The following is a 24,197-nucleotide window of genomic DNA, read 5'->3' as shown; positions in this document are numbered from 1 at the left end:
GAATAATAAGCAATTTATCAATATGTTTCCACCAATTCTTACAACATGATCTCAGGGTAATACTATCATAATTGCCCATTTTTTTCTATGTTCAGGTTAAGCTGTTTCCTCAAGTTACAGTCACTAAATTATTTATATATGGAGTTACGAAACTCAAAATTAAGCTGCTAATTTTCCTAGAAACTAAACTCACATATATTCTTACCATAAAATTTTCAGAATTTTTGGTTTAGCCAATTTGTACAGTTTATTCTTCAAAAAGGTCACCTTTTTCTGCTGTTTGACAGCTTCAACCTTTCTTTACTAAAAATTAATTATCTCCTCACACAGTATTTGAATGATGTTTCCATTTGTTTCTTTTGAAAATATACTCATTAAGGATTCTAATCATATAAATTTTAACCCATAATTATTGTTTTACAATTTTTAATGATTTTCCCAAATCAAGATAGGGGATTTCAAAATCATTCTGACTCTATCTCACAACAATTTAAATACTTCATAATATGAAACTCTTTTGCTTACACCGTTTCTTCCATGTGAAAATAGACTCATTAAGATTTAATTTCATATTTTATTCAACCTCTAACTCAATTTTCACAATTTTTGGTGGATTTTCAAAGTCGGACTACGGTTGATGTCCTAAACTGTTATAGTGTAAATTAATGATACTAAGATTATCATACCTTATTAATTCATTTTCACCACATTGGTAAAAATACATGTTTATACATCATAAGTATAGACCTATAATCATAAGGTCATCACAAAATCATTCTCATAGGCATGACTTACCTATTTACATCCTCACCAAATGTGCATCATAAACAGAAATCATTTCTCATGAGTTTGACATACATACCTGTGTTAATATTCTCATGAGTTTGACATACATACCTGTGTTAATATGCTCATGTACTTTACTTACTCATATTCATTCCTTATTAATCATACAACATAAATTGAATTCACATATCATCAATTTCATGCAAAATACATGGATGGTCATAAGCATAACTTACTCACTTTCCTTCATTACTAAACATACAACGTAAATGAAGCTCGTATTTCGTAATTCTCATTTAGGTACCTGTACCACTCACCACATGGTCATAAGTTCTTTCATTTTGATACAAACCATAAATCTTCCATTGAACCATTTGGAATACTACAAGATATTCATTAGCCCCAAACATAGGATAAGATGTTGACGCCATGTCCTAGACATGGTCTTACACTGGCTAGAACATCAAAGTCGATGTCTTGTCCTAGACAGGTCTTACACTGACTTTCATATATCGAGGCTGATGCCATATCCCAGACAGGTCTTACACTGGCTCTTATCTATCGGTGTTGATGCCATGTCCCAGATAGGTCTTACACTGACACACAACAAGCTAACGTCATGTCCCAGACAGGTCTTACACTAGCTTGTATATCTCGAGGCCGATGCATGTCCCAGACATGTCTTCCTCAAGCTCTCGTCTCAATGTCGATGCATGTCCCAGACATGTCTTACATTGGCTAGTATACATGTTTTATACTGGCTCTCAATATGTGGCCGATGCATGTCCCAGACATGTCTTACACTAGCATACATATCACCCAATGTCATGGCATAAATATCCAAATCTATTCCTAATGTTCAACTGAAAGTCTTCATTATATAAATTCTCATTCACAACGCAAATCAACAATTCATACCATACTAATTGTACAATACATGATAATATTGAATTAGCATTATTTACGTACAACTTACTCGTTTCTATGGAATATCATATTCCATCAAATTTCTAATGTATACTATCTTCACATGAATGTTATTAACATTTGGCATCACTTTCATCATACTCAATATCATCAACGTATAATTCAATATAACCAAAGCAAGATAGATTTCAAGTAATTTTAACAATAACATGGATAACATGCTTATTTAGTCACAGAGGCTTACCTCGAATGCAATTTCAGCTAATTACTCCATTTTAGTCCATAACCTCGTATTTTTCGATTTAAGCTCAAATCTCAATTTTCTTGATCTAACATAATGAAATTCACTCATTTAATCATTACATTAATTAAACATTCTATAATTCACAATTTGGAAAAATGACCGTTTTGCCCTTGACTTTATAAAAATTACGATTTTGCCCTTAGGCTCGTAAATCAATTTTTATCGAATTTCCTCCTTTACCAAGCCTAGATGAATTCTTTTTATAACTATAGCAACTCACAAATTCAATTATTTCACACATTTACAACTTATTTTACAACTTTACAAAATAGCCCTTTTTAAGTGTTTTCATGCAAACTTCTTTCACAAAAGTTGTTTATTACACAACCATGACTCATTTTCTTTCATAAAAATTCAGTAAAAAATATGAGTATTCATATGGCAAAACCCTATACATTCAACCATTTTGCAAAATAGTCCCCTCAATAGTTAGATTATGTTGCAAGGGTCTCAAAAGTACAAAAATTATCAAGAAAGGCCATCAAAATCACTTACTTGCAAGGGTGAAGAGTGGTTGATATTTTTGAGCTTTCAAAACCACCTCTTTGTTGGTATTTTCAGTGGGGAAGAAGAAAGATGAAAAGATGATACCTTTTATTTTATTTTATTTTATTTCAAGTTAAAATTAAGTTACCAACTTTACCTAATTTTGATTTTTCTACTTTTTTTTCTCTCTATGGCCGGCCAAGCCTTTCTTAAAGGTCTATTTTCTCTTTAAAGACCCCAAATTTTGGTTCTCTATCTATTTAACATATTTAGCTAGCAAATCACAACTTTTTCCCTTTATGCGATTTAGTCATTTTTCTCAATTAAGCTCACAAACACTAAAATTAATTCACTAAAATTTTCATGCACTCATATAATCATGTTATAATACCCAAAATAATATTAAAATAATTTCTTGACTTCAGATTTGTGGTCCCGAAACCACTGTTCCTACTAAGCCCAAAATCGGCTGTTACAATATTACAATCTGATTTGTACACTTGAAAACACCACACATATCATATTTATTGAATTCCAGAATTCTAAGCCTCGACACAGCAAGCTAGGGCATGATCAATACTGGAGTCACTACTCAAGACCTCGATATGTACATATACCTACATACGAGAAACAAACTATACACTAAGCAATAAAGCTCAGTGGCATTTTAATGATTCAAGTTAATATAATAGAGGTTATGATCAATTGCACACAATCTATTTGATTTTTTTTAATGTCAACCAATTTATACACATCTCATGCCAAATATCATCCAATGCATCAACATATACATATGTCACAAATATATGAAATGTATTATATGAATCATCTACACATTACTTCAAATAGCCAAGCTAAATGAACATATTATACTAACATCTCAATGCCATTGATATTTGTAAATCTATTCAATTTACAACATTTTATCATATCATATTTCATTTCCAAATCTAATCAATTCATTCGTTATCTTTTCATATTGTCCATCATGCTCGTTTAACCAGTTCAGATGGTCTTTCACATGCTATCAATAACCATGTATCGTATGTATGCACCCATAGTACAATTTCATAACATTTATTAAATTTTGAGCAACATTCAACCAATTCACAATTTACCTCCCCTATTAACATGACTTGGACTCTAACAGATACACGGATCCCAACCAACACACCAATTTGGCACCCACTGTCTCATCAGAACATCTAAAGTAAATAGATTGTGTCCAACACTCATCGGTATAATCGAAGTAAAAGTTGTGCCCAACACTCATTGGAATGTCCGAAGAAAAATGCGTCCAGCTCTCATTGACATATACATTGACATATAGTCGAAGTAACCCATATTCAATCTATCCCATGACATGCCAACTATATTTGACTCCGTTCGAATAGTTATAGGGTAACCAATTATTCAATTCATCATATAGTTCAATTCACAATCCATCATTTTCAATTCATCAATTATTTCACCATTTCATCATATAACATAACATGTTGCAACTCAATTCAATATCAATATCATATATCCATCAAGTTATGTTATTTTTTATTCTATTCAATTTAGTCCTCTATCTCAACAATAAATCTCAATCTTAACAATTCAATTCAAATCATCATTATTAACTCACCTCAATGTCAAATTATACAAATATCACAAATATGAAACAATTAAATTGATCTTGAATCATAGAAATAAAAACCAAAAGTTCATGTCACTCATCGTTGGCTTTCACTTTTCCTTTCCGTCGACAGCCCTACATCATCTTTAGCTATGAATATTAATTCAACAATGACACAATATTAAATTCCATATCAAATCACATTCAAATTCAAAGTCACACATATTTTGCAATTTATTCAATCTAGTCTCTAAACTCAACACAAGCATAACTTTCAATCTAAAGCTTCTAATTAAAATTCGATTTCACTTTTACTCATTAAGGACCTTCTACTTTCTATTCCTACTAAAATTTCATAACAATTTTGCATTTTATTCAATTTGGTCCCTAATGTACAAAACTAACAATTAAGCTTTACAATTTAGTTCTTTTTCATAAATCAAGCTTCATTTCTATCAATTTCACACCTAATTCTTCAAGAAATCAATAATGGTAACTTTTTGAAACTTCAACAACGTTACAAATTGGTACATGGGTTAGCTAAATCAAGCTCTCATGAACTCAAATCTATAAAAATTACAAGAACATGGCTTGAATTCACTTACCAATTTGTGGTTGAAAGCTTTGAAAAGCTTGGAGAATTTTCTTTTAATTTCAACAATAGTGGATGGTCTAATGAATGAAGATGATGGATTTCTCATCATTTTCACTATCTAAATATATATAGTACGATTATATTAATTAATTTTTATTAATTAACTTAACTAAGGTTTATTTTAATTTAATGACTTATTAAACAACTTAATGATTTCTATCGATCAGTCCACTATATAATGTTTATTATTGGTTTATTAATAATTTTAGTCCCTTAAATAATTGCTATTTAGGTCCCCAAATTTTATCCTAATTAAAAATCTATAGTGATTAAAATTTTCCATTTTAGTCCTTAGATCTTAATTAACACAATTTTAGCTAAACTGTCTAACCAAATTTCAATTCATTTATACACTAACTTTATAAATATCTCTATTTAATATTTATTGATTCAGTTTACAGAAACAGGGTTCCAAAATTGTATTTTTTGACACCACTAAAAATCGGGTCATTACATTAGGTATATGTCAAGCTACAACCGTATCGTCAAATCTCAATTTGACTCTAATGCCACCGCAAGTTAGAGAGGCGATATTTCGGTCTTTATATAGTTCTTAAATGTATTGTTATTCTTGCTTACAAGTTGGAGCTTCCCAATTCGGCCAATATACATTCGGTTTTCCATGTTTCATTACTTCACAAGTGTATTGGTACTCCAGATCAGCAAGTTACACCTTTGCACTTGGTATTCTACTTTGAATCTTACTTTACAACCTATGGAATTGTTGGAAAAAAGGGGTGATCAATCATTTGAGACATTTCGTTAAACAATGGCTTGTTAGTTGGGAAAGGTTTCCTCAAGATGCACCTACTTAGGAAGGCAATGATCAATTACTCAAGAGCTTGCTCGATTGTAACCTTCCAAACAAGGTTCTTTCCAATTGGGGAGTATTGTTATCAACAACAAGGACATCATGTTAATGGATCAACAGGATATAACATATACTCAGACTGAGCAATTGGGCCAAAGAAATCCAAAGAGAAGCGCACGCACAAAGGGGCCTCCCAACAAATATATTGACTTTGTAATGGGATCCACATCAGCATTGACTTAAAAGCTTTGTTGTACGTGTTTTGTGAATAGGGTAAAAGAGAGTAAATTATTTTACTAAAAACCACACTAGGTTCAATTCTCAAGAAAGATTAGAGGGGTCACAAACAGTCTCACTTAAAGCCTAACCTCCTAGATAGAATCTCTCTACAATGTAATTTTATAACACAATATATCACTACAATTGTACCTTACAAATATTGAAATATAAATAAAACAATAAAGAAAACCAAAAATTTAATGAGGTTTAGAAAATTACACTTACATCCTCAGACACTACCAAATATATTTCACTACAAAAGATACGAGTGAAAAATTACAAATAGGAAAAGAAAATTTGCCTTACAAAGAAAATGAAAAATTTTGGGATGATTTAAAGTTGGAGAAATCACCTCTATTTATAATATACAACACTCCACAACCTTGTAAACTTTAGATGTGAGATTCTACTATTTCAACAATATGAGAAGAGTGAATATAAGTAGTAGGAAAGGGAAGGAACAAAGCATTTGTATCTTGTCGCATATTGTCTTTTTTCTTATATCCTTCCTTAATTTTCTATCTTCTTAAGTTTTCCTTCAATTTTCCAATGAGGGAACATATCTAGCAATAAAACTTCAATTACTCTAGGTTTTCTTCTTAATCTAGTGTTTATTTAGTTGGTAATTGTTACAATATGGCCTTTTCTTGGATAAATCGATGACTTTATAGTATTTTCTACACATAATATATCATTTGCTATTTAAATTTGATAATTTTTAATGTTGTTGTTTATATTTTTTTTCTAATGTGGTACTTATATTTGATAAAATTATACATTTTGACACCCAAAGGTAATTATATTAAATTTTTAGTGTTTAATTCAAATCAAGTTTTATGTTGATTTGATGAAAGTTATTACTAACATTATTAGATTTACATTTTCATGATTTTGTTAATAGAATAATTTTCGTGTTATTTGTGAATTTGTTTAATTTGTTAAAGAAAGTCTTATGGTTGTGATTTTTCCATGTTGATTTGATGGAAGCTAATTATAAATTTTCATCAAATCAAACTTAAAATCAAATTAAACACTAAAAATTAACATTATTACCTTTAAGTACTAAAATATATAAAATTTATCAAATACAAGTATCATATTGGACAAAAATAAATAAATGTACCACATTATAAAATAAGTGTCAAATTAACTTGAGTATCAAATGATGTATTAAGCCTATTTCTTACCACTTATAAAAAATGAATATGTTAACTATGAAAATTTCTAGAAAAAAACTTCTTAAAATGTGTTTACTACAAGTTAAAAAGAGTTTTATAAGAGATTCAATATTATCTAGTTATGAGTAATTTGCACGAGATTTAATAATTCTATAAGAATTTTAGTACATTATATTGTAAGAAATTCAAGAATTTGCTGAAAATATTACAATATTATAACAATTTTAGTAATTTTCAGTAACTAAAGACTTAAAAGTGTTTATTTTCACTAATATGATAATGTGGTTTAAGATATTCAAAAATGGTAGAAGAAAAGGTGAAAGTATGTGCCAAGTTAAATTAATCAATTTAATTTATACACAACTAAAAAAAATCTAATAATGCTAAATTGTAGCAAATTTAACATTTACCATTTAAAAATCATATGAAATTTATTGTTTTCATTTATAATTCAACCCCAAGAATCTATTTGTAAAATCATAAAAAAAAAAAGTGTGCCATGAAGGTATTAGCAATATGTCATTAAAGACAAAAAGCTTTTATTAGAGTGGGTGAGCATGCCATGGTCATAAAGAGAAATCATGAATCTCACATTGATTGCATACTAAAGTTTATCTTAAAATATAAGTGTTTATATCACCTTTAATTTATGAGGCATCCTTTTAAACAAAAACTAAATCAAAAAGTCCATATCTCAAACTATCATATTTTTTATAAAATTTGAGCTGTCCATGATAACTTTTTGGAACGGCTTCATTTGAAGACAAAAGAAAAAACACACATACACTAAAAACAGACAACAAATGATGTGAGAACAATTGGAATCATCCAAGTTGTTAAGGTAAATAAAGCATGAATAAGAGAAAATTAGGGTACATGTATGAAGGGATCAAGTGCCCAAAAAAATAGGCTACACTATTGCCAAAAGACATCCCTTGTTTTTAGTTTTGTTTCTCAATTTTATACCATGAAAAATGTTATATATGAAACACTAACAAAAAACATAATTCTACATTACTTTCTTGTGTGTTTCATTATCACCTTGTAAAATAAAAATAAAATTCATTTTGTTTCTTTCCATGAATTCCTTTTGTTTCATTCTCTAAAACCCTAGGGATTCCAGGAGAAACATAAAAACCATTGATTCATCTTTTATCAAAACAAGAGGAAAATAAAAAAAAAGAGTAAATATGCTTCTACGAAGCTCATCAACACCAATCCTTTACATCCCTCAGAGTTCTGCGGTGGCCGATTCCTATCACCGAAGCTCACCTAAGCCGATCTCAATGACGACTTTGCGGCATGACAAGATCCAAAGGACGCCCTCAGATGGAAACATGAGGCAGACCGCGGTCCCCAAAAAGCAAAGGCCACCACCACTTATGAATATTCGTTCCATAGTTTCTCAAGATTCACTTAAAGATGAAGGGACTGATAATATCGACTTGTCCATGCTCTCACTTTCCGGTGGCGATGTTGGCAGAAAAGGTGGAGCCCAAGGGTTTGGAGATCACGGTGAAGGGAAACAAATGATGGATGATTATTACCAAAATATGATCAAAACTTACCCAGGAGAAACCCTTCTTCTTGCAAACTATGCTAAATTCCTCAAAGAGGTGAAGGGGTTTTTAAAATTATTAATTATGCAATACAAACTCGAAGTATGGTCCGAATTTTAATTTTGTCTACATAAACTTCAAAATATTCTAATTAAGTCCTTAAAGCATCAATATCAATCAAGTCCTTTAATCAACATAACAAGAAAATTTAAAATACATTGATCATATTTAAAATTTATATGTGTACTTACAGAGCCAATAAAATTCAAAAGGACTTATTTTTTTAATACATTAGATCAAAATTGTTTGTGTAGTAAACATGAATTTACAATATGATCCACCTGTTTCAAATATGCTTCACATCATATTTGATCTAACATTCAACATAAGGCTTAAAAAAACCTAATTGATACAATACCAATACTTATTTTCTGATACTTAATTTGGTTTGATGGAATAGGTTCGAGGTGATCTAGTGAAAGCTGAGGAGTATTGTGAGAGAGCGGTTTTGGTGAAACCAGATGATGGGGAAGTGTTATCAATGTATGGAGATTTAATATGGACTAACCATAGAGATGAAGCTAGGGCTCAATCTTTCTTCGATCAAGCTATACAAGCTTCTCCTAACGATTGGTAATCCTTTTTTTTATTTTCACTTTTTTTTAAAGATGTACTTATCCAAACTCAAAAGTTCATATGATATTTAGGATGATTTGGATAAAACTATAAGGGTCAAATATGGATTTGGGCAAAACAATGAAATCTGTTTAAAATATGGATTAGTAGTAGTGGATCCTCACATTAAGTTTTATGGGTTTAATTAAATTTTTAAAAATTTTAAGCTGCTTAAATAAGAATTTACAAAAATTTTAAGATGCCTAATTAAAATATTTAATAGGCTTAATGAGAATTTTCAAAATTTGAGAGACTAATCAAAATTTTCAAAAATTTTGAATGGATTAATGTAACCCCACTATACCTGACCCAACTATCGGATCAAGATATAAGAATGTCACATTTGATGCCACAGTAACTATCGCCACATATTGATAAACCTACCTTTTAACAGAGAATATTTTGTTATCATTATCGTGTTATTCTCCTATTAAAGTTTTCTTGAATCAATCCGAGTAAAACTCCGAGTAAAACTTTTAGCAACCTTTCATTTCATCATTACATATGTGCAAATTAGGGCTCCGGTATCAATACTGGCAGTAAGGTATCAGCACCTTGGGTTAGGTATCGATACCTCCGTCCTAGTATCGATACTGATTTAAGCTTATTAATACCCTAAATGAAGTATCGATACTTTGGCTGAAATATCGATACCTTGACTGAAGTATCAATACATTTCTCAATGTATTGGTTTTATGTCTCTGGTATTGGTGCCAAAGTATGATTTGTTGTTCCAGAATAAGAGAAAATTTGATTTGTTGTTCTAAAATAAGAGAAAATTTACTTTAGGTCAAATTGTGATTTATACCCTAGCCTCCTCATATTTATTATAAAATAACCCAATATGTTCAAGATACAGATTTATTCTCAAAGATTTTTATCCAACCACTCATTTTGAATAATATGATGTTTTCTTAATGAATCCCATATACATGCTTTTAATACTAAAGTTTATCAAATTAATACAGTTATTACAAATTTGCAAACAAATCCATTAAAGGTCATGTACTTTCAAAAATTAGAGTACCCATTTATATACCATATCTATTATCAAAATTTACCAACTTTATCAATTAGGACTTTCTCATTTTATCGTATATCAATTACTCACTTAATGTCTCAAACAGGTTTTTGAATTTCATTTATGTATTAGTAAAAATCCTTCATTTGCAATAATTTCGTTGCATTATAAATTCTCCTATTATTTCTCCTTATCCTCCTCTTCAATCCATATCTTTATTGTACGTATATAAGATTCTTAGTAAATCCATATCTTTATTGTACGCATATAAGATTCTTAGTAAAATTTAGCATAGTTTACTAAGAGTATGCATGTGATTCGTGTAATTATAATTAATGTTACACGAATCACATGCATACTCTTAGTAAAATTGTTCATTCAAGTAGTAGTCACTAAATTTTTTTTATCTTTTTCTATAGAAATTGAAATTTGGATCAGCTTCTTTTTTTTCAAAAACTAGACTCAACTAAATTTTTACTATAAAAATTTTAGAGTGTCCATATAAGCCAATTAATACAGTTTATTCCCCAACTTTTCTTTTGTTCTACTGCTTGACAGCTTCGATCCTTCTCCATTAAAAATTAATTTTATTTTAATTTGGGATTTGTATTATGTCACTATTTGTTTCTCTTGAAAATAAACTCATTAAGAAATTAAAATATAAATTCCATCCCTAATCATTTTTGTACCATTTATGATGATTTTCTAAAGTCAGAACAAGAGAACCCAAATATATCTTGACATTGTTCCACAAAAACTAATATATCTCAAAATATAGAATTTTGTTGCTTACATCATTTCTTCTATAAGAAAATACGCTCAATAAAGTTTAATTTCATATTTAATTAAATCTCTAAATAAATTTCTATGATTTTTTTGTGAATTTTCAAATTAAAACATTGTTGCTGTCCAAACTGTTTTAATGAAAATATTTTCTTTTCCATGGTTTTTTGCACTATCTTTCATTGAATCATACATAATCATCATACTTTTGATTACTATTCAATTTAATCACTTATGTTTATGTGTGGATTACATATTCATTTCTTAATTTTAGTACTTTTCATAATACAAATCACATCCTCTCTTACTTATCAATTTAGTGTTTTAAGTCTCTATACTTCATCAAATACTTTCTACTTCTAGTATTTAGATTAAAATGCATGCTCCATACATATCATTCACAGCATATTTAACACAATTTATTGAAATACAAGTAGGGTTAGTAATAAACATACCTTCTTTGTCAAGAATTTCTTCATTTCTTCTTCATTTCCATGTCTTTCTCATATTCACCACTTTCATTCCCTTTTCTTCTCGTTTTCTTCACTTTTATCTACTAGTTTATTGTTTCTAAAATTGATTAACATATTCTTTAGAATCTGTACTTCATCTTTTCTCTTTGTTGTCTAAGGAGATTTTCAAGAATTTTGGGAGAAAAGGTAAATTTTCATAGGGAATGACTAAAGTGCCTATGAAGCAAAACCCCAAATATATAGAAATGATGGACAGTTGGTGTAGGAGAATGAAGAATTTTCTTTATTTTTCTACAAAAATATCTTTAATAAAATATCATTAATTAATATAATAATCTAACTTTTAATGATTTTCATCCGATGGTCATAATTTTTTCTCACTTTTTAATTCTATCTAATGGCCTAAATTTGTCCATAACCAAAGATATTTTCCCATAATTATCTTATTTAAGAAATGACTATTTTACCCTTGTACTTTCCCTACAATTCCATCCTTCTTATGGCATCTTCTTGGTAAAATTTTCATTTAGTCATTCTCATTTCTTCATTTGGTCAATTTGATCCTCCAGACCCTTCCACCCATAAGATATTTGCACTATTGGCCCTTCAAATTTTATATATTTATACTTTAACTTCTCATATTTTAAATATTTACACTTAGACCATAGAACTTTTCATATTTTTACAATTTAGTCTCTGGCTCAAATTAATATTTCACAACATATTTTTTATTTCAATTTCCCTTAACATCCTTTATCTGTTACTTTCTTTATATATTATTTCATTAAAAATCTATCTCATATTATTTTTAACTAAAAGGTTTTGAAAATATTACAATTAATGGGAATTTCTTTTTGGGGGCTCTTATAAGGATCGACTTTTGTAGATCAGGATTAGCTCAAATATTCAAAGGTAAATTTTGAATCTCATATTTTGGACAGAGTTCAGACTGCAGTCAAAGCTAAAAAAATCTTGAGGGTTTAAATTATAATTTTTCTATTTAATTAACTTTTAAATTTATAATTTTATAAGAGACTAAACCACAATTTTACCATTTTAGGCGGATCAAAGTCCTTGCCTACCCTTAAGGGCGTGGCTAACTAGGGGAATACAGGTCGTTGGCTCCCCTTGGCTAAAAAATATAGGCATAATAATTTTTTTAGCTTTTCAACTTTACAAAAAAAAAATTATTTTATCCTTCCACTTATTTTTCCATCTCTTTTAGTCTTTAAACTTGTATTATTTGTCAAATCACCCCAAAATGGATGGAAAAGATAACATTTGTTAACTTTGCTAACATGGCATACGCGTGTATTCCATGTCAACTATTAATTAATTATTGAAAATTTTAAATTATTTAGATAAATATTTTTATAATTTTCTATCACTTTTAATACTTTTAATTTTTAAATAATTTTTTAAAATTTAAAATTAATTAATTAATGACATGTCATCCACATGACAATCCACGTTAATAAAGTTAACAAACGTTAACTTTTTCATCTATTTTGAGGTGATTTAACAAATAATGTAAGTTGAAGGGCTAAAAAAGATGAAAAATTAAATTGTGGGTTAAAATGACTTTTTTTATAAAATTGAACGGCCAAATAAATCATTATACCAAAAGTCTAATATGTTTTTAACCCTTTTGTAATTTAATTATTCAATTTAGATAAAAATAATAATATTAAAAGATAACCAAATATAATATTTGGATATGGTGGACTTAGCTGGAAAATAATATAAAAATTTTATGAAAATGCAGCCATGTGATAGCATCTTATGCGCGGTATCTGTGGGATGCTGAAGAAGAGGAGGAGAAAAAAGGGAAAAGAGAAGAACATCAAATGAACGGTGGTAATAGTTGCACACCCCAACCACCGCCACATGGCCATGGCCCATTTCCTCACCGACCCCCTTGGTTCACTGCTACTGCTTATTAGCCTTTCTTCATCATCTCTCCCATTATGGGGATAAATAAAAAATTTCTGTTAATACATATACATATACATATACATATACATATACATATATATATATATATGCTATTCGTTCAAAGAAATTTTGAACTGAATTTTGTATTATATTATATTTTATTTTATAATAAAATATGAAACAATATACAACACCCGGTTGATTAACAGTGGTGATTGAAATAACTTTTTATTTATATATCCTCTTATAATCTACTTACTTTTCTTTTCTTTTCTCTTTTCCAAAATTGTTTTTATTTTCGAATGGAACGTGATTGTCATCAAAGTTTAGTATATATTGAAAGATATTTGATTATTAATTAAAATTTCAACAAAATTACATTATCCATATTTAGTTCGATAATTATTTTTCTAGAAATATAATAATAAATCCTTATTAAATAAAAGATAATATTCATGTATATAATTTTATAATAAATTTTATTCTTAATGAATATTTGAATTTAATATTTAATAATATATTTTAATTGATATTTTTAATTTTTTAATTTATAATATATTTTAATTGGTATTAATTTGTCCTATATATATTCTCTAAATATAATGCACATATGAAATCATGCATATATAACACTTGTTTTGGAATAAATTTAAAAATTATGTATATACAATGTTTGCAAAAATCCATTGAAATAAAAAATAATCAAGTAATAAGAAAGCAATAACTTTTTTTTATGTTTATTAGTAGATAGCCTAAACCAATAGAAGATAGAGTTACTTTTATTTTAATATTTTTTAACTTTTCAGTTTATATACGAAAGTAGATTCCAAGAAAGGTAAATTAAATTTGACATACTAAATGTTAGAATCACTTTTCAACTAATTAAATTCTAACAAAAGATACTACTTTTTATCATACCAAATACTAACATAAGGTAACCTACACCTAATGTCACTCTAAAATACGATTTATTCTCTCTCTTTTTTCTCTCAATTTAGTCACTACCGTTAAAATAATTATTCAAATTAGTTACTTCCATCAAAATAACTCATTTTCCACTAACGGATTACTAATATGACATATTAGCTTATTGAATGACCATGCGTAATATGTTGTTAATTTTTTTATAATTAGTCTACAAGTTAAAAACAAATAAAATAATTCAAATTTTGAAAAATAAAATTAGTTTCAAAAACTTTCCATCTACAAACATAACAAATCTTTACCTATCAAAATTTGCATGGCACTATCGTCGAATCTAGGACTGAACCATTTTCAACTAATACTTGAGATGAAAAAGAAAAACAAAATATTATAGAGCTAGAAAGTCCAAACACCAGGCGAATGAAAATACGCACGTCCCGATCTGTCTCCGACACTCCCACCACTAAAATAACACTCTGCGCAAGAATCCCCAGCAGTGGCCGCCACTTCCGTTTCTTCTTCTCCGGCATCCCTACGCGTGTGCCTGAAAGCCCATTCTTTGGTTTGATACGGCATCAACTCATTGTGGTCTATCATATCCGGAGAATTGTCGAGAAAGTTAAGCTTGTCCAAGTTCCCACACAAACAAAATCGCAGTGTTGTACGCCCTAGTTAATCATTTTATAACACATCACACTCTTAAATTTAAAAAATTAAATTAAATTAAATTAAAACTTTTCAGTTTTTTTATACTTAGCTCCCTCCCATGATTTTTTCTTGCTTTTAATGCACTTTTTTTCTAATAGTTAGATTACTTTTCATTAAAATCATCTTACCATTTATTAACATAACATTAATTATTTTATGCAAAATTATTTTTTTTAAAATAGTATATGAATTTTGAATTGGCGTGAAAAAGAATCAAAATCGGGAGTTATAAAATAGAAAAGAAACTCATCAAAGTCTAAGTTTCATTGTCAAAATCAGGTTTGGATAAGTTTAGGATTTTGAATTTTCCGTCACTAAAGTTTTGAGGTGAAGATAAAATAAATGAATATGTTTGTAAGTTTTTGGCGTGTAGAACGCTTTCAAGCTTTTTTTAAAAAAATAATTAAGCCCCTCTTTTTTTTTTTTAGATTAATTAAGCACTTGAAACTTTTAAAATGCATAAAAAAAGTCCTTAAATTTTTTTAAAAAAAACAATTAAGCCTTTATTTTTTTCACTCGGTTGGGTACTTAAATTTTCAAAATATATCAAAAGACCCTCAAATTTTTTCAAAAAAACAATTAAGCCCCTACTTTTATTAAAATTAAAATATATATATAAATCATAAAAAATAAAATTTGTAAAATTTTATAAAAATCATAAATTATTATAAATATATAGAAATATAAAAATTATAAAATTTTACAAAGTCATTAGAAAATTATAAAAATGTAAAGAAATATAAATTTCATAAAAAATTATAAAATTATCATAACAAGAGAAGCATTTTATATTTTTTCTATAACTTTTATTAATTTTATTTTTTATCTTTTATCGCCACATGTAGCGCTATGTTCGACACATGATGACTTTAATTGAAAAACCTAGGGCCATTAAATTTTTAATGATTTTTATAAAATTTTACAATTTTTTACAATTTTTAATAAATTTTAAATTGTTTATATTTTATTAAAATTTAAATAATTTTTCTAAAATTTATTATTTATTATTTATTATTAAAAATTCTAATTTTTAATAAGAGCAGGGGCTTAATTGTTTTTTGAAAAATTTTGAGGATCATTTTTGTATATTTTGAAAGCTCAAGTACCCAATTGAGTAAAAAAAAAGCAAAGGCTTAATTATTTTTTAATAAATTTGAGAGTATTTTTATGAATTTTGAGAGTTCAAGTGTTCAATTGAATGCCAAAAAAAAGAATGACTTAATTACTTTTTAAAAAATTAAAGATTTTTACACCTTTAAACTTAAGTTTTTAAAAAAAAAACTTCAATAAATAATATTTAACTTTATTGGACATTTTAGTGATTGGATAAAAAAATATAGTAAGATAAATAATAGAGTATAATTTAGATATCACTTTCGATAACAAAATATAGTTTTGCTACCACTTGTAATAAAAAAATTAGTTAACTTGAGAAAAGATATAGTTAAGTATCATTTTATCATTTTATTGTTGAAGTCAATTTTAAGCTATCCATAATGTGCTCAACTCGTTCAAGATATTGCAACAAGTACAGTACCCAACTAAACTAAAATTCAACCAAGAATTTCTTAACTAATTCAATGGCACTAAACTCACTTAATATTAATATAAGTTTCAATTATAAAAAATTTCAATGCAATTTTATCATCTTTGGAACAGTATAGTATAGTTATGTTATGCCCGAATAATGCTAGTATTGAAATTAAACAATTTGATTCTGAATTTCAATACCATAAATTATGTCGAATTAGATTTGAATATTATTATTTGAAATCAAAACTATCCATTGAATATCAAATCGGCTAAGTACTTGAATTTAGTAAATACAAGATTAAAAATAAAATTTAAAAAACAAAACAAATAATGAGTTCGAATATTCAAATAAGATAATACTTGAATTTAATAAATACAAATTTAAAAAATTTAAAAAAAACAAATATTGAATTCGAATATTCGAATCCACATTTATTAATTGCACAACTAAAGCTTTTTTCGAATATCCAGTGGTAGTATACCAATATTCTTTTTGAATCTGCTACAAATGGTAATCAGAATATTTGACTCCAAAATATTTCCCAATTTCGTAAAAAATCAACTCAGATATCCATGAATATTCAAATTCGTACTATCAATTGCCATCCGCTAGGTATAACCTGAAAGTCACTTGCGGCACAATCTAGAGACTGAAAAATAATCTACAAGCTATTTCATGGAATGAACGAAAAGCATTTACACACAGTAGCAAACTTCAAAGAAATTAAGAAAGGACTTTTAATTCACAATACCAAGTTATTCAGCGCCAAGGAGAAACCCTAATCATGGATTTATCTAAACAACAACAAAAGAAAAACTCCTAAAACTTTCCAAAATATATTCAATAAAGCCCATCCTTAAACCACATACATTAGGACAACTCGGTAAAAGATAGACACAGAGTCCTGCAAGCAACGACCGAAACAACCAAAGCTGCCAAATATCAGAGAAGACATCATAAGCTAATGTAGAAGTTTTTCATACCTTGATCGTCGAGTAATTCAGTCTTAGACATCCTTAAGGCAAAATGAGGTCAACAGCTTTGTATATGAACATCATGGTGCAATAGGCTCCTGTATAAAGTCCAGCTGTCCTTGCTCTCCGATCATTGGCCATTGATCAATGTCAGGCTGACTTTCTCCTGAATCAACTGTAGGAACCGCCTCCTCTAGTTGAATTGGAGAAAACTCTTCATTTGTCGCATTGGATAAGGTTGTTTTGGATGAAGCTACTTTCCCCTCAGCAGTTGCTTTGGATGCAGTTACCTTTTTCTGATTCAATTCCTTAGATGCTTTTTCCTCATTTGTTGCACCAGCCAAACTAGTCTTCTGAGAAGGCAGTTTGGGAAGGGATTTACGCTGTGGCTTCTTTGCATGAACCGGAGAAATTAATTTGGCAGAGATGCTCTGAGATGCTTTCTCATCCAGACTTCGCCGACCTGATTGGTGACTGCTATTGCTAGCAGCATCGAACTCAAAAGGAACTGAGCCTTTTTTTCGACCAAGCTTTGGAGATTTAGCTCTTGTAGTTGGTATCTGCATCCAGTCAATAGAAAAAAAAAAAAAAAGTTAAAAGTTGTGCCATGGTTAATAAATTTGTGAACTCAATTGTAGATGTGCGAAATATAGTATGAAATTATAAAACGATGCATGTCTCACTCTAAAGGAGACACAAATATGGTCTGTGCATTGAGGAATACACCAAGGCAACTTAAATCAATTGAATTCAAAGTTTCCCTTCAAGAGATTTAAACAAAGAAGATAAATACTAGTCCAAAAGAAAAATCGCTTGCTGTCAGTAAAATTTAAGTTTGACTTCCCACCAAAATAAATGGCGTCAACAACTGAAACCGTCATTCCAAAACAAGGATATTATTTGGCTACAACGATTAAAGCAAAATAGCTTTGACATTACATGGCACTGTTAAAGGCATGGACCACATGGTGACTACTAGAAGGTACTTGAAGGAAAGATAATAAAATGACATGGCTGAATCTAACAGGGATTGACCAATTTCAGTACACCCAATGGAAATCTAGGTTCGCATCTTACAGCATAGTACATGAGTCAGACGAGAAAATTATCCATTAAAATTTCAATCTCACATGATCCCCAAGTTTTGGCCTATTGGCCGCGTGTTCACCTTCCTCACAAATAACATGGGTTCAAATCATCGTTGTTACAAAAAACAAAAAAACAGTTCAATCTCACATTTGAAATGGCATCAAATGTATGCCCTCAGGTTCATTCAGAAGGGCTTTTACTAATTATGACAACATCGATTTCATTGTTAATCAGTTCAAGTCGTTATAAGTTAAGCTACAGCTAATGCCAAACTCAAGCATCTCACAGCATCTTACAGGGAAGAAAATGGCTCTGGTGGGATGATGTGCGAATGCCTGAATAATATAATGATAAAACCTTTAAAAGTAACCTTCACGCCTATAGGTATTGTTCAGCATTTCAGTCCTCTCATCCTCCAATCTCAAAAGAGAGGAGAAAGATATGATGGTAATAAGCATGCTGTTAGAGTTAAAATTGAATTGAACTTTATTTGCCTATGCAAATTTCAATATTCAAAGGATTCTCAAGCTTTTTATACATCAGAACATTCAACTAACCTTCTTTAATTCCACCTTAGGAGGTGCAGGTTCCTGATAGAAGCTTGGCATTGGAGTTGCTTTGAAGTTTAAACTCTTCCTAAACTTCTTAATCTCAGCTTCTTGAGTTTCCTGGCAGAAAAATGACGTGTCACTATGATAGGAAAGAAACAATTCAAGGCCTTAAGTCATCACATTCACAAAATAAGACCTTGGATTTTGCTTGCAAATTGCTCTTTTCTACTTCCTTTGCATGAATTTTTTCCTCAAGTTTAGTGTAGAACTGTGCAACACAATGGAGATAAAGTTATATAAAAGAGCTGCCAGAATAGACAATGTAAAATCTTCAGAATATAAAATAAAACACCAACCTCTCTCCTTTTCTCAGCCCGTTCATCACACTTGAAACTGAAACCATAATTTGGAAGGGTACCAACCCTAAGAGGTTTGGCATCGGCTGCCATGGGGCTTCCATGAAGCAATTAAGGAAAACAGATATATATCAGTTAAAAACAGAAACTTCTGGACAAGAGTGAAAAGGAAGCTCAAATAGCAAACCATTTCAACCCATAGTCCCAGACAGGAGGTAATAATGAAAAGTCCAAACTGCAAAGGATACGACAATTCTGTGTCTACTTCAGTTTTATGAATAGGTCCTTTCTTCAGAGGCTTCAGCTTGGGTTTCTCCCTGTAATAAACAATAGAACAGCTGAGATATGGAAGGAGAAAGTATCCCACATCATCTGGAACATAAAGTAATTTCAAGGGAAAATGAATAGATGAAATGTGAACATAGGAGTTTCCCCTCTAAGTTGGTTAATAACATCAATAACATGGGCAGAAGGCAGCATGATGAAAGAGAAGAAATTCAAACATAAGCATAAGTAGTACATACATAGTGCCTTTAGTGAAGGCTGCACCAGATTTCTCAGAATGCTGTCAGAAGCAGAGAGGGAAAACAATTATCAGAAGGCGGTAATACTTACAAAATTTAAATAATAATAATAATAATAATAATAATAATACTATCAACTCCAACCTTGGATGCATTGCCATGTTTTTCATTAAATGATCTACTACTTTGAAGAGGTTGTTTTGGACGTGAATTTGTAGCTAGAGAACCACCCTTTGAAGCTGTCAAAGTCGCCTCTGCACTTTTTCCATCTTTACTTTTCTTCACTAGAGCTGAAGAAACATTTCTGGGACCTGAGGGGTTCTCATTCTTGGTCTTCCCTTGAACCTTCTGAGATTTGGATTGCTTCACATTATCTTTAACTTCCCCTTCCTATGAAGACAGACACACTCATAAAAAATGAAAATCAGACTAATGGTAATTAATAAAAAGGATATATATTTGATGCACTAACCGTGTATAACTTTGTGAATAAACCAGATGATACCACATCACCACAAAATTTTAAAATAAATCTACTTAACTTCATTTTTAATAAAGTGTCATCATCAGCTTATTGGTAGTTGACACATTTTCAATGCGTCAAATATAAACACTAAATAAAAACACCCAAACAGAATGTAAGACCTACTACCTTAGAATCAATCAATCCATTGCTATCCACGAAGCCACTCATTCCTTCTCTATCTTCCTTAGTTATTCCATTATCATCCATTTCATTCTGCAAACAAGTCTCCAAAGTTTTCTCAACATTCCCAGTCACATTATCTGAAAAACCATCGTCGTCCTCAGACACCTGAAGTTTCCTATTAACACCATTTTGAAGGGCAACCTCAAGCCCCTCAACAGGCAAGACATCTTCAGAATCCATCATACTCTGTAAAACGAACAAAACAAACTAGTATAAGCGCAATTAGAAAACAATGAAAGGGAATTAACACTTTAACAAATTTAAATTCCTCAAACCTTCACAACAAGAATAAACTATATATACTAATTTCCAATGGCTATCAACGTTCATCTCTTACAACCTCAAAAAGAGATCAATTTTGGATTTCCAGAAATATTAATCACATCTATAATATTCATTGTTGCTTCAAGAAGCAGTAAATTAGATCTTATACTTGCACACCACAAATCAACAAAAATCTAGCAGTAAACATCAGAAGTAGCTCAGTAGAAAAAAGGCGGAACCAAATTAGTGAAAAAAGTTAAGTAACAATAGAAGATTTAAGTAGAGCAAATCTGCAATTACAACAGAGATCTTCAACACCAACTAAACAGCTTAATGCATTTCTCTTCACATTGATCTACTCTTTCCTAAAATCAAACATGAAATTCTCACTCTTTCTCTGGAAACAAACAAACAATAAACACTAACCAACTTAGTGAAAAGAAAAAAGAAACGAGTAAGACTAGAAGTTTTAAGTAGAGCACATCTGCAACGAGAACAGAGATCTTCAACATCAACTAAACAGCTTAACGCATTTCTCTTCACATTGATCTACTATTACCTAAAATCAAACATGAAATTCTCACTCTTTCTCAGGAAACAAACAAACAATAAACACTAACCAAAGTAGTGAAAAAAACGAGTAATAGATTTTTAAGTAGAGCAAATCTGCAATGAGAACAGAGATCTTCAACATCAACTAAACAGCTTAATGCATTTCTCTTCACATTGATCTACTCTTACCTAAAATCAAACATGAAAATCTCACTCTTTCTCAGGAAACAGACAAGCAACAATTTATTTTCTGAAAAAAAAAAAGCAGTTTTGAACTAATTTACTTCCTTACCTCGTAAAGCGTGCGACAAATCAAAACTTCATGAATCCGTGAATGAAGAGAATTTAAGTAAAGGAAAATCGAAAGGATCTGAAAGATAATAAATTAAACAGTGTAGATTAAAGCCTCTAGGGTACTCCAACAGTAAGGATCTTAAAAAAAATAAAATAAAATAAAATAATTTGGGAATATGATTTTTTTTTGTTTTTTGTTTTTTTGGGTTCTATTTTTCTTTGAAGGCTATAAGGTCTTTTATAGTAGCGGATTTCAAATCAATTTCCAAGGCCACACTCTTTCACAGAGAAAATGATTTGATGTACTGTCCCAATAAAATACGGTTACGAAAATACGGTTTTCTTAATTAAAATACAGTTTTTGTACCTTACTTTTTTTATTTATTTTCTTTTTACCGGAATTTCAGAGAGTTTACATATGGTTAATCAACTAACACTGGTTTCATTCTATCTCATTCTCGCTACTAAAAACAAATTTTTTTTACTTTCTTTTTTTAATTTTTCTAACTTTTTTCCTAACTTTTATCGTTGGAGGTTTTATTTTGTTTAAAGTAAAGTGTAACTTAAAATACATTAACCATAATTTCACTTTAATTACCCTAAAATTAGACTAAATCACCCATCACTCATTTTAAATAAGGATGATATTTATTTTGGTTTTTTATAAACACATTATTAATCTTCTATTACCATTTAATGGTAGAGTAGCTAATTGTATAATAAAACTTATCTTGAGAATGCTTTAGAGTTAGTCATATTTGACTTATCTATGAATAATGTTAAGAAGATGTTATTAGTTGATAAAATTGGGAATTCGTATGTATGGACTAATAGGTCTTAAGGCCACTGATGGTCTTCTTCTTCTATAAAAAAAAATTATCAAAAAAAATTTGTGAATGACTAAAATAGAAACAACCTATATTTAGAATGACTAGAGGTGTAATTTTTTCTTTTGTTTTTAATTCTCTTATTTTCATTTTTTTAACTAAGCAAAGTATTTTTCTACTATTAATAAAGCCTATGATCAAATAGGTGTCACGAGTCAATTAGGCACCAACTTAATTAGGAAATTATGAAAATATATTTTCGTAATTAAAATATATTATATTATTTGAGAGTTATTTAATCCTTTTATTTTTTAACAAATAAAAATAAAATATACTTATAATGGGATTTAAACCCACATCAATTGATTTAGTAAAATTTTAAATTCACTATTCAACCAAAATTTCATTTTAATCAATAATATACATTTTATTTTAATATGTACAATTTATTACATTCATGAGTTGTATATATCTTTACTTACTATTAATAAAACCTATAACCGAGTTGGTATCACAAGTTAATCTGGTACTAACTCGGTATGAAAAGACTAATATACCTTTTAGTGAATGACTGTTATTATTATTTTGATAATCTTTTGTCTTTTCATACTTTTATATATTTTAAATAAAAGAACTAAAATTAACGTGTCTAGGAATTGAACCTATGTTTAATAGATTTATAAACAAATTCTTTATCACTATTTCATTAATAATTTTTAGTAAACTTTTAAAAATAAATTTTAACATAAAATGTTTGCTACTGAAATTTGTGTATCTATACTATTAATTAAGTCTCGACTAAGTTGGTATCACGAATTATCTGGACAACAACTCGGTTAAAACAAATTATGGAAATGTTCTTCCGTAATTAAAATAAGTTATATTATTTCAAGGTACTTTAGTCTTTTTTAACAAAACTAATAAAATACGTTTATAATAGGATAAAACTTTAAATTTACCACTCAACTAAAATTTTATTTTCTTGTGTTTTATACGTTTTATTTTAATATGCACATTTTATTACCTTAAATTTACGATAAGTTTTATTATTTATTGAATATTATTTTAAACACACATTTGTGTTTTAAAATATGATTTACATCCATATGAGTATAATAAGATTGCTAGTTATAAATAATGTTTGTTCTTCTCTCTCTTAAAGAAGTAACGATATCAATGCGTTGCTCTGTTATTAATAGATTACTCAGCTTTTACTAAAAGCTGTAATCCATTTTGCTTTTTTTGAAAGCCATGGTGGTATTATTTAGTTGTAACTTTAATGTCTATTTTTCTTAGTTGGTACTTTAGTTTCCGTTTTGGGGAAATTATGAAGGAGGTGAGGTCATTTGGAGATTGTTTCTATGCATCACCAATGTGGAAGGAATTTTTTTTGGGACC

General features: G+C 29.2%; 2 protein-coding genes across 6 annotated transcripts; one reads left to right on the top strand and one right to left on the bottom strand.

Annotated features, from left to right (window-relative positions):
* Positions 1–8,034: 8,034 nt before the first annotated feature.
* On the top strand, positions 8,035–13,727 carry LOC108476379 (uncharacterized). The gene is made up of 3 exons (XM_017778588.2): positions 8,035–8,663; positions 9,067–9,239; positions 13,324–13,727. The coding sequence occupies exons 1-3, from the start codon at positions 8,238–8,240 to the stop codon at positions 13,499–13,501; spliced, it is 777 nt and encodes a 258-aa protein (XP_017634077.1). The 5' UTR covers positions 8,035–8,237; the 3' UTR covers positions 13,502–13,727.
* Positions 13,728–17,372: 3,645 nt separating this feature from the next.
* Positions 17,373–22,318, bottom strand: LOC108454616 (protein WVD2-like 6). Of its 5 annotated transcripts, none has more exons than XM_017753162.2 (9): positions 21,971–22,318; positions 20,806–21,048; positions 20,298–20,543; positions 20,154–20,194; positions 19,878–19,946; positions 19,630–19,726; positions 19,470–19,541; positions 19,280–19,390; positions 17,373–18,193 (listed from the first exon to the last, which is right to left on the bottom strand). In XM_017753162.2, the coding sequence occupies exons 2-9, from the start codon at positions 21,043–21,045 to the stop codon at positions 17,714–17,716; spliced, it is 1,356 nt and encodes a 451-aa protein (XP_017608651.1). In that variant the 5' UTR covers positions 21,046–21,048; positions 21,971–22,318; the 3' UTR covers positions 17,373–17,713. The 5 variants fall into 5 exon arrangements, with proteins under 5 accessions (XP_017608651.1, XP_052885811.1, XP_017608629.1 ...); XM_053029851.1 differs by having other exon boundaries at positions 19,630–19,729; positions 21,868–22,317; XM_017753140.2 differs by having other exon boundaries at positions 19,630–19,729; positions 21,971–22,309.
* Between the last annotated feature and the right edge of the window lie 1,879 nt (positions 22,319–24,197).

The sequence above is a fragment of the Gossypium arboreum genome, chromosome 6 (genome assembly GCF_025698485.1).
Source record: "Gossypium arboreum isolate Shixiya-1 chromosome 6, ASM2569848v2, whole genome shotgun sequence".
Taxonomy (NCBI): Eukaryota; Viridiplantae; Streptophyta; class Magnoliopsida; order Malvales; family Malvaceae; genus Gossypium; species Gossypium arboreum.
This window is presented reverse-complemented; position numbering and strand designations above follow the sequence as displayed.

Coding starts and splice junctions, on each gene's coding strand:
- LOC108476379 (XM_017778588.2), top strand. CDS start 8,238: ATGCTTCTACGAAGCTCATCAACACCAATCCTTTACATCCCTCAGAGT. Junction 8,664..9,066: donor ATGCTAAATTCCTCAAAGAG/GTGAAGGGGTTT, acceptor TTGATGGAATAG/GTTCGAGGTGATCTAGTGAA. Junction 9,240..13,323: donor CAAGCTTCTCCTAACGATTG/GTAATCCTTTTT, acceptor ATGAAAATGCAG/CCATGTGATAGCATCTTATG.
- LOC108454616 (XM_053029851.1), bottom strand. CDS start 21,045: ATGATGGATTCTGAAGATGTCTTGCCTGTTGAGGGGCTTGAGGTTGCC. Junction 19,730..19,877: donor GAAGTAGACACAGAATTGTC/GTATCCTTTGCA, acceptor ATTGCTTCATGG/AAGCCCCATGGCAGCCGATG. Junction 19,391..19,469: donor ATTTGCAAGCAAAATCCAAG/GTCTTATTTTGT, acceptor TTTTTCTGCCAG/GAAACTCAAGAAGCTGAGAT.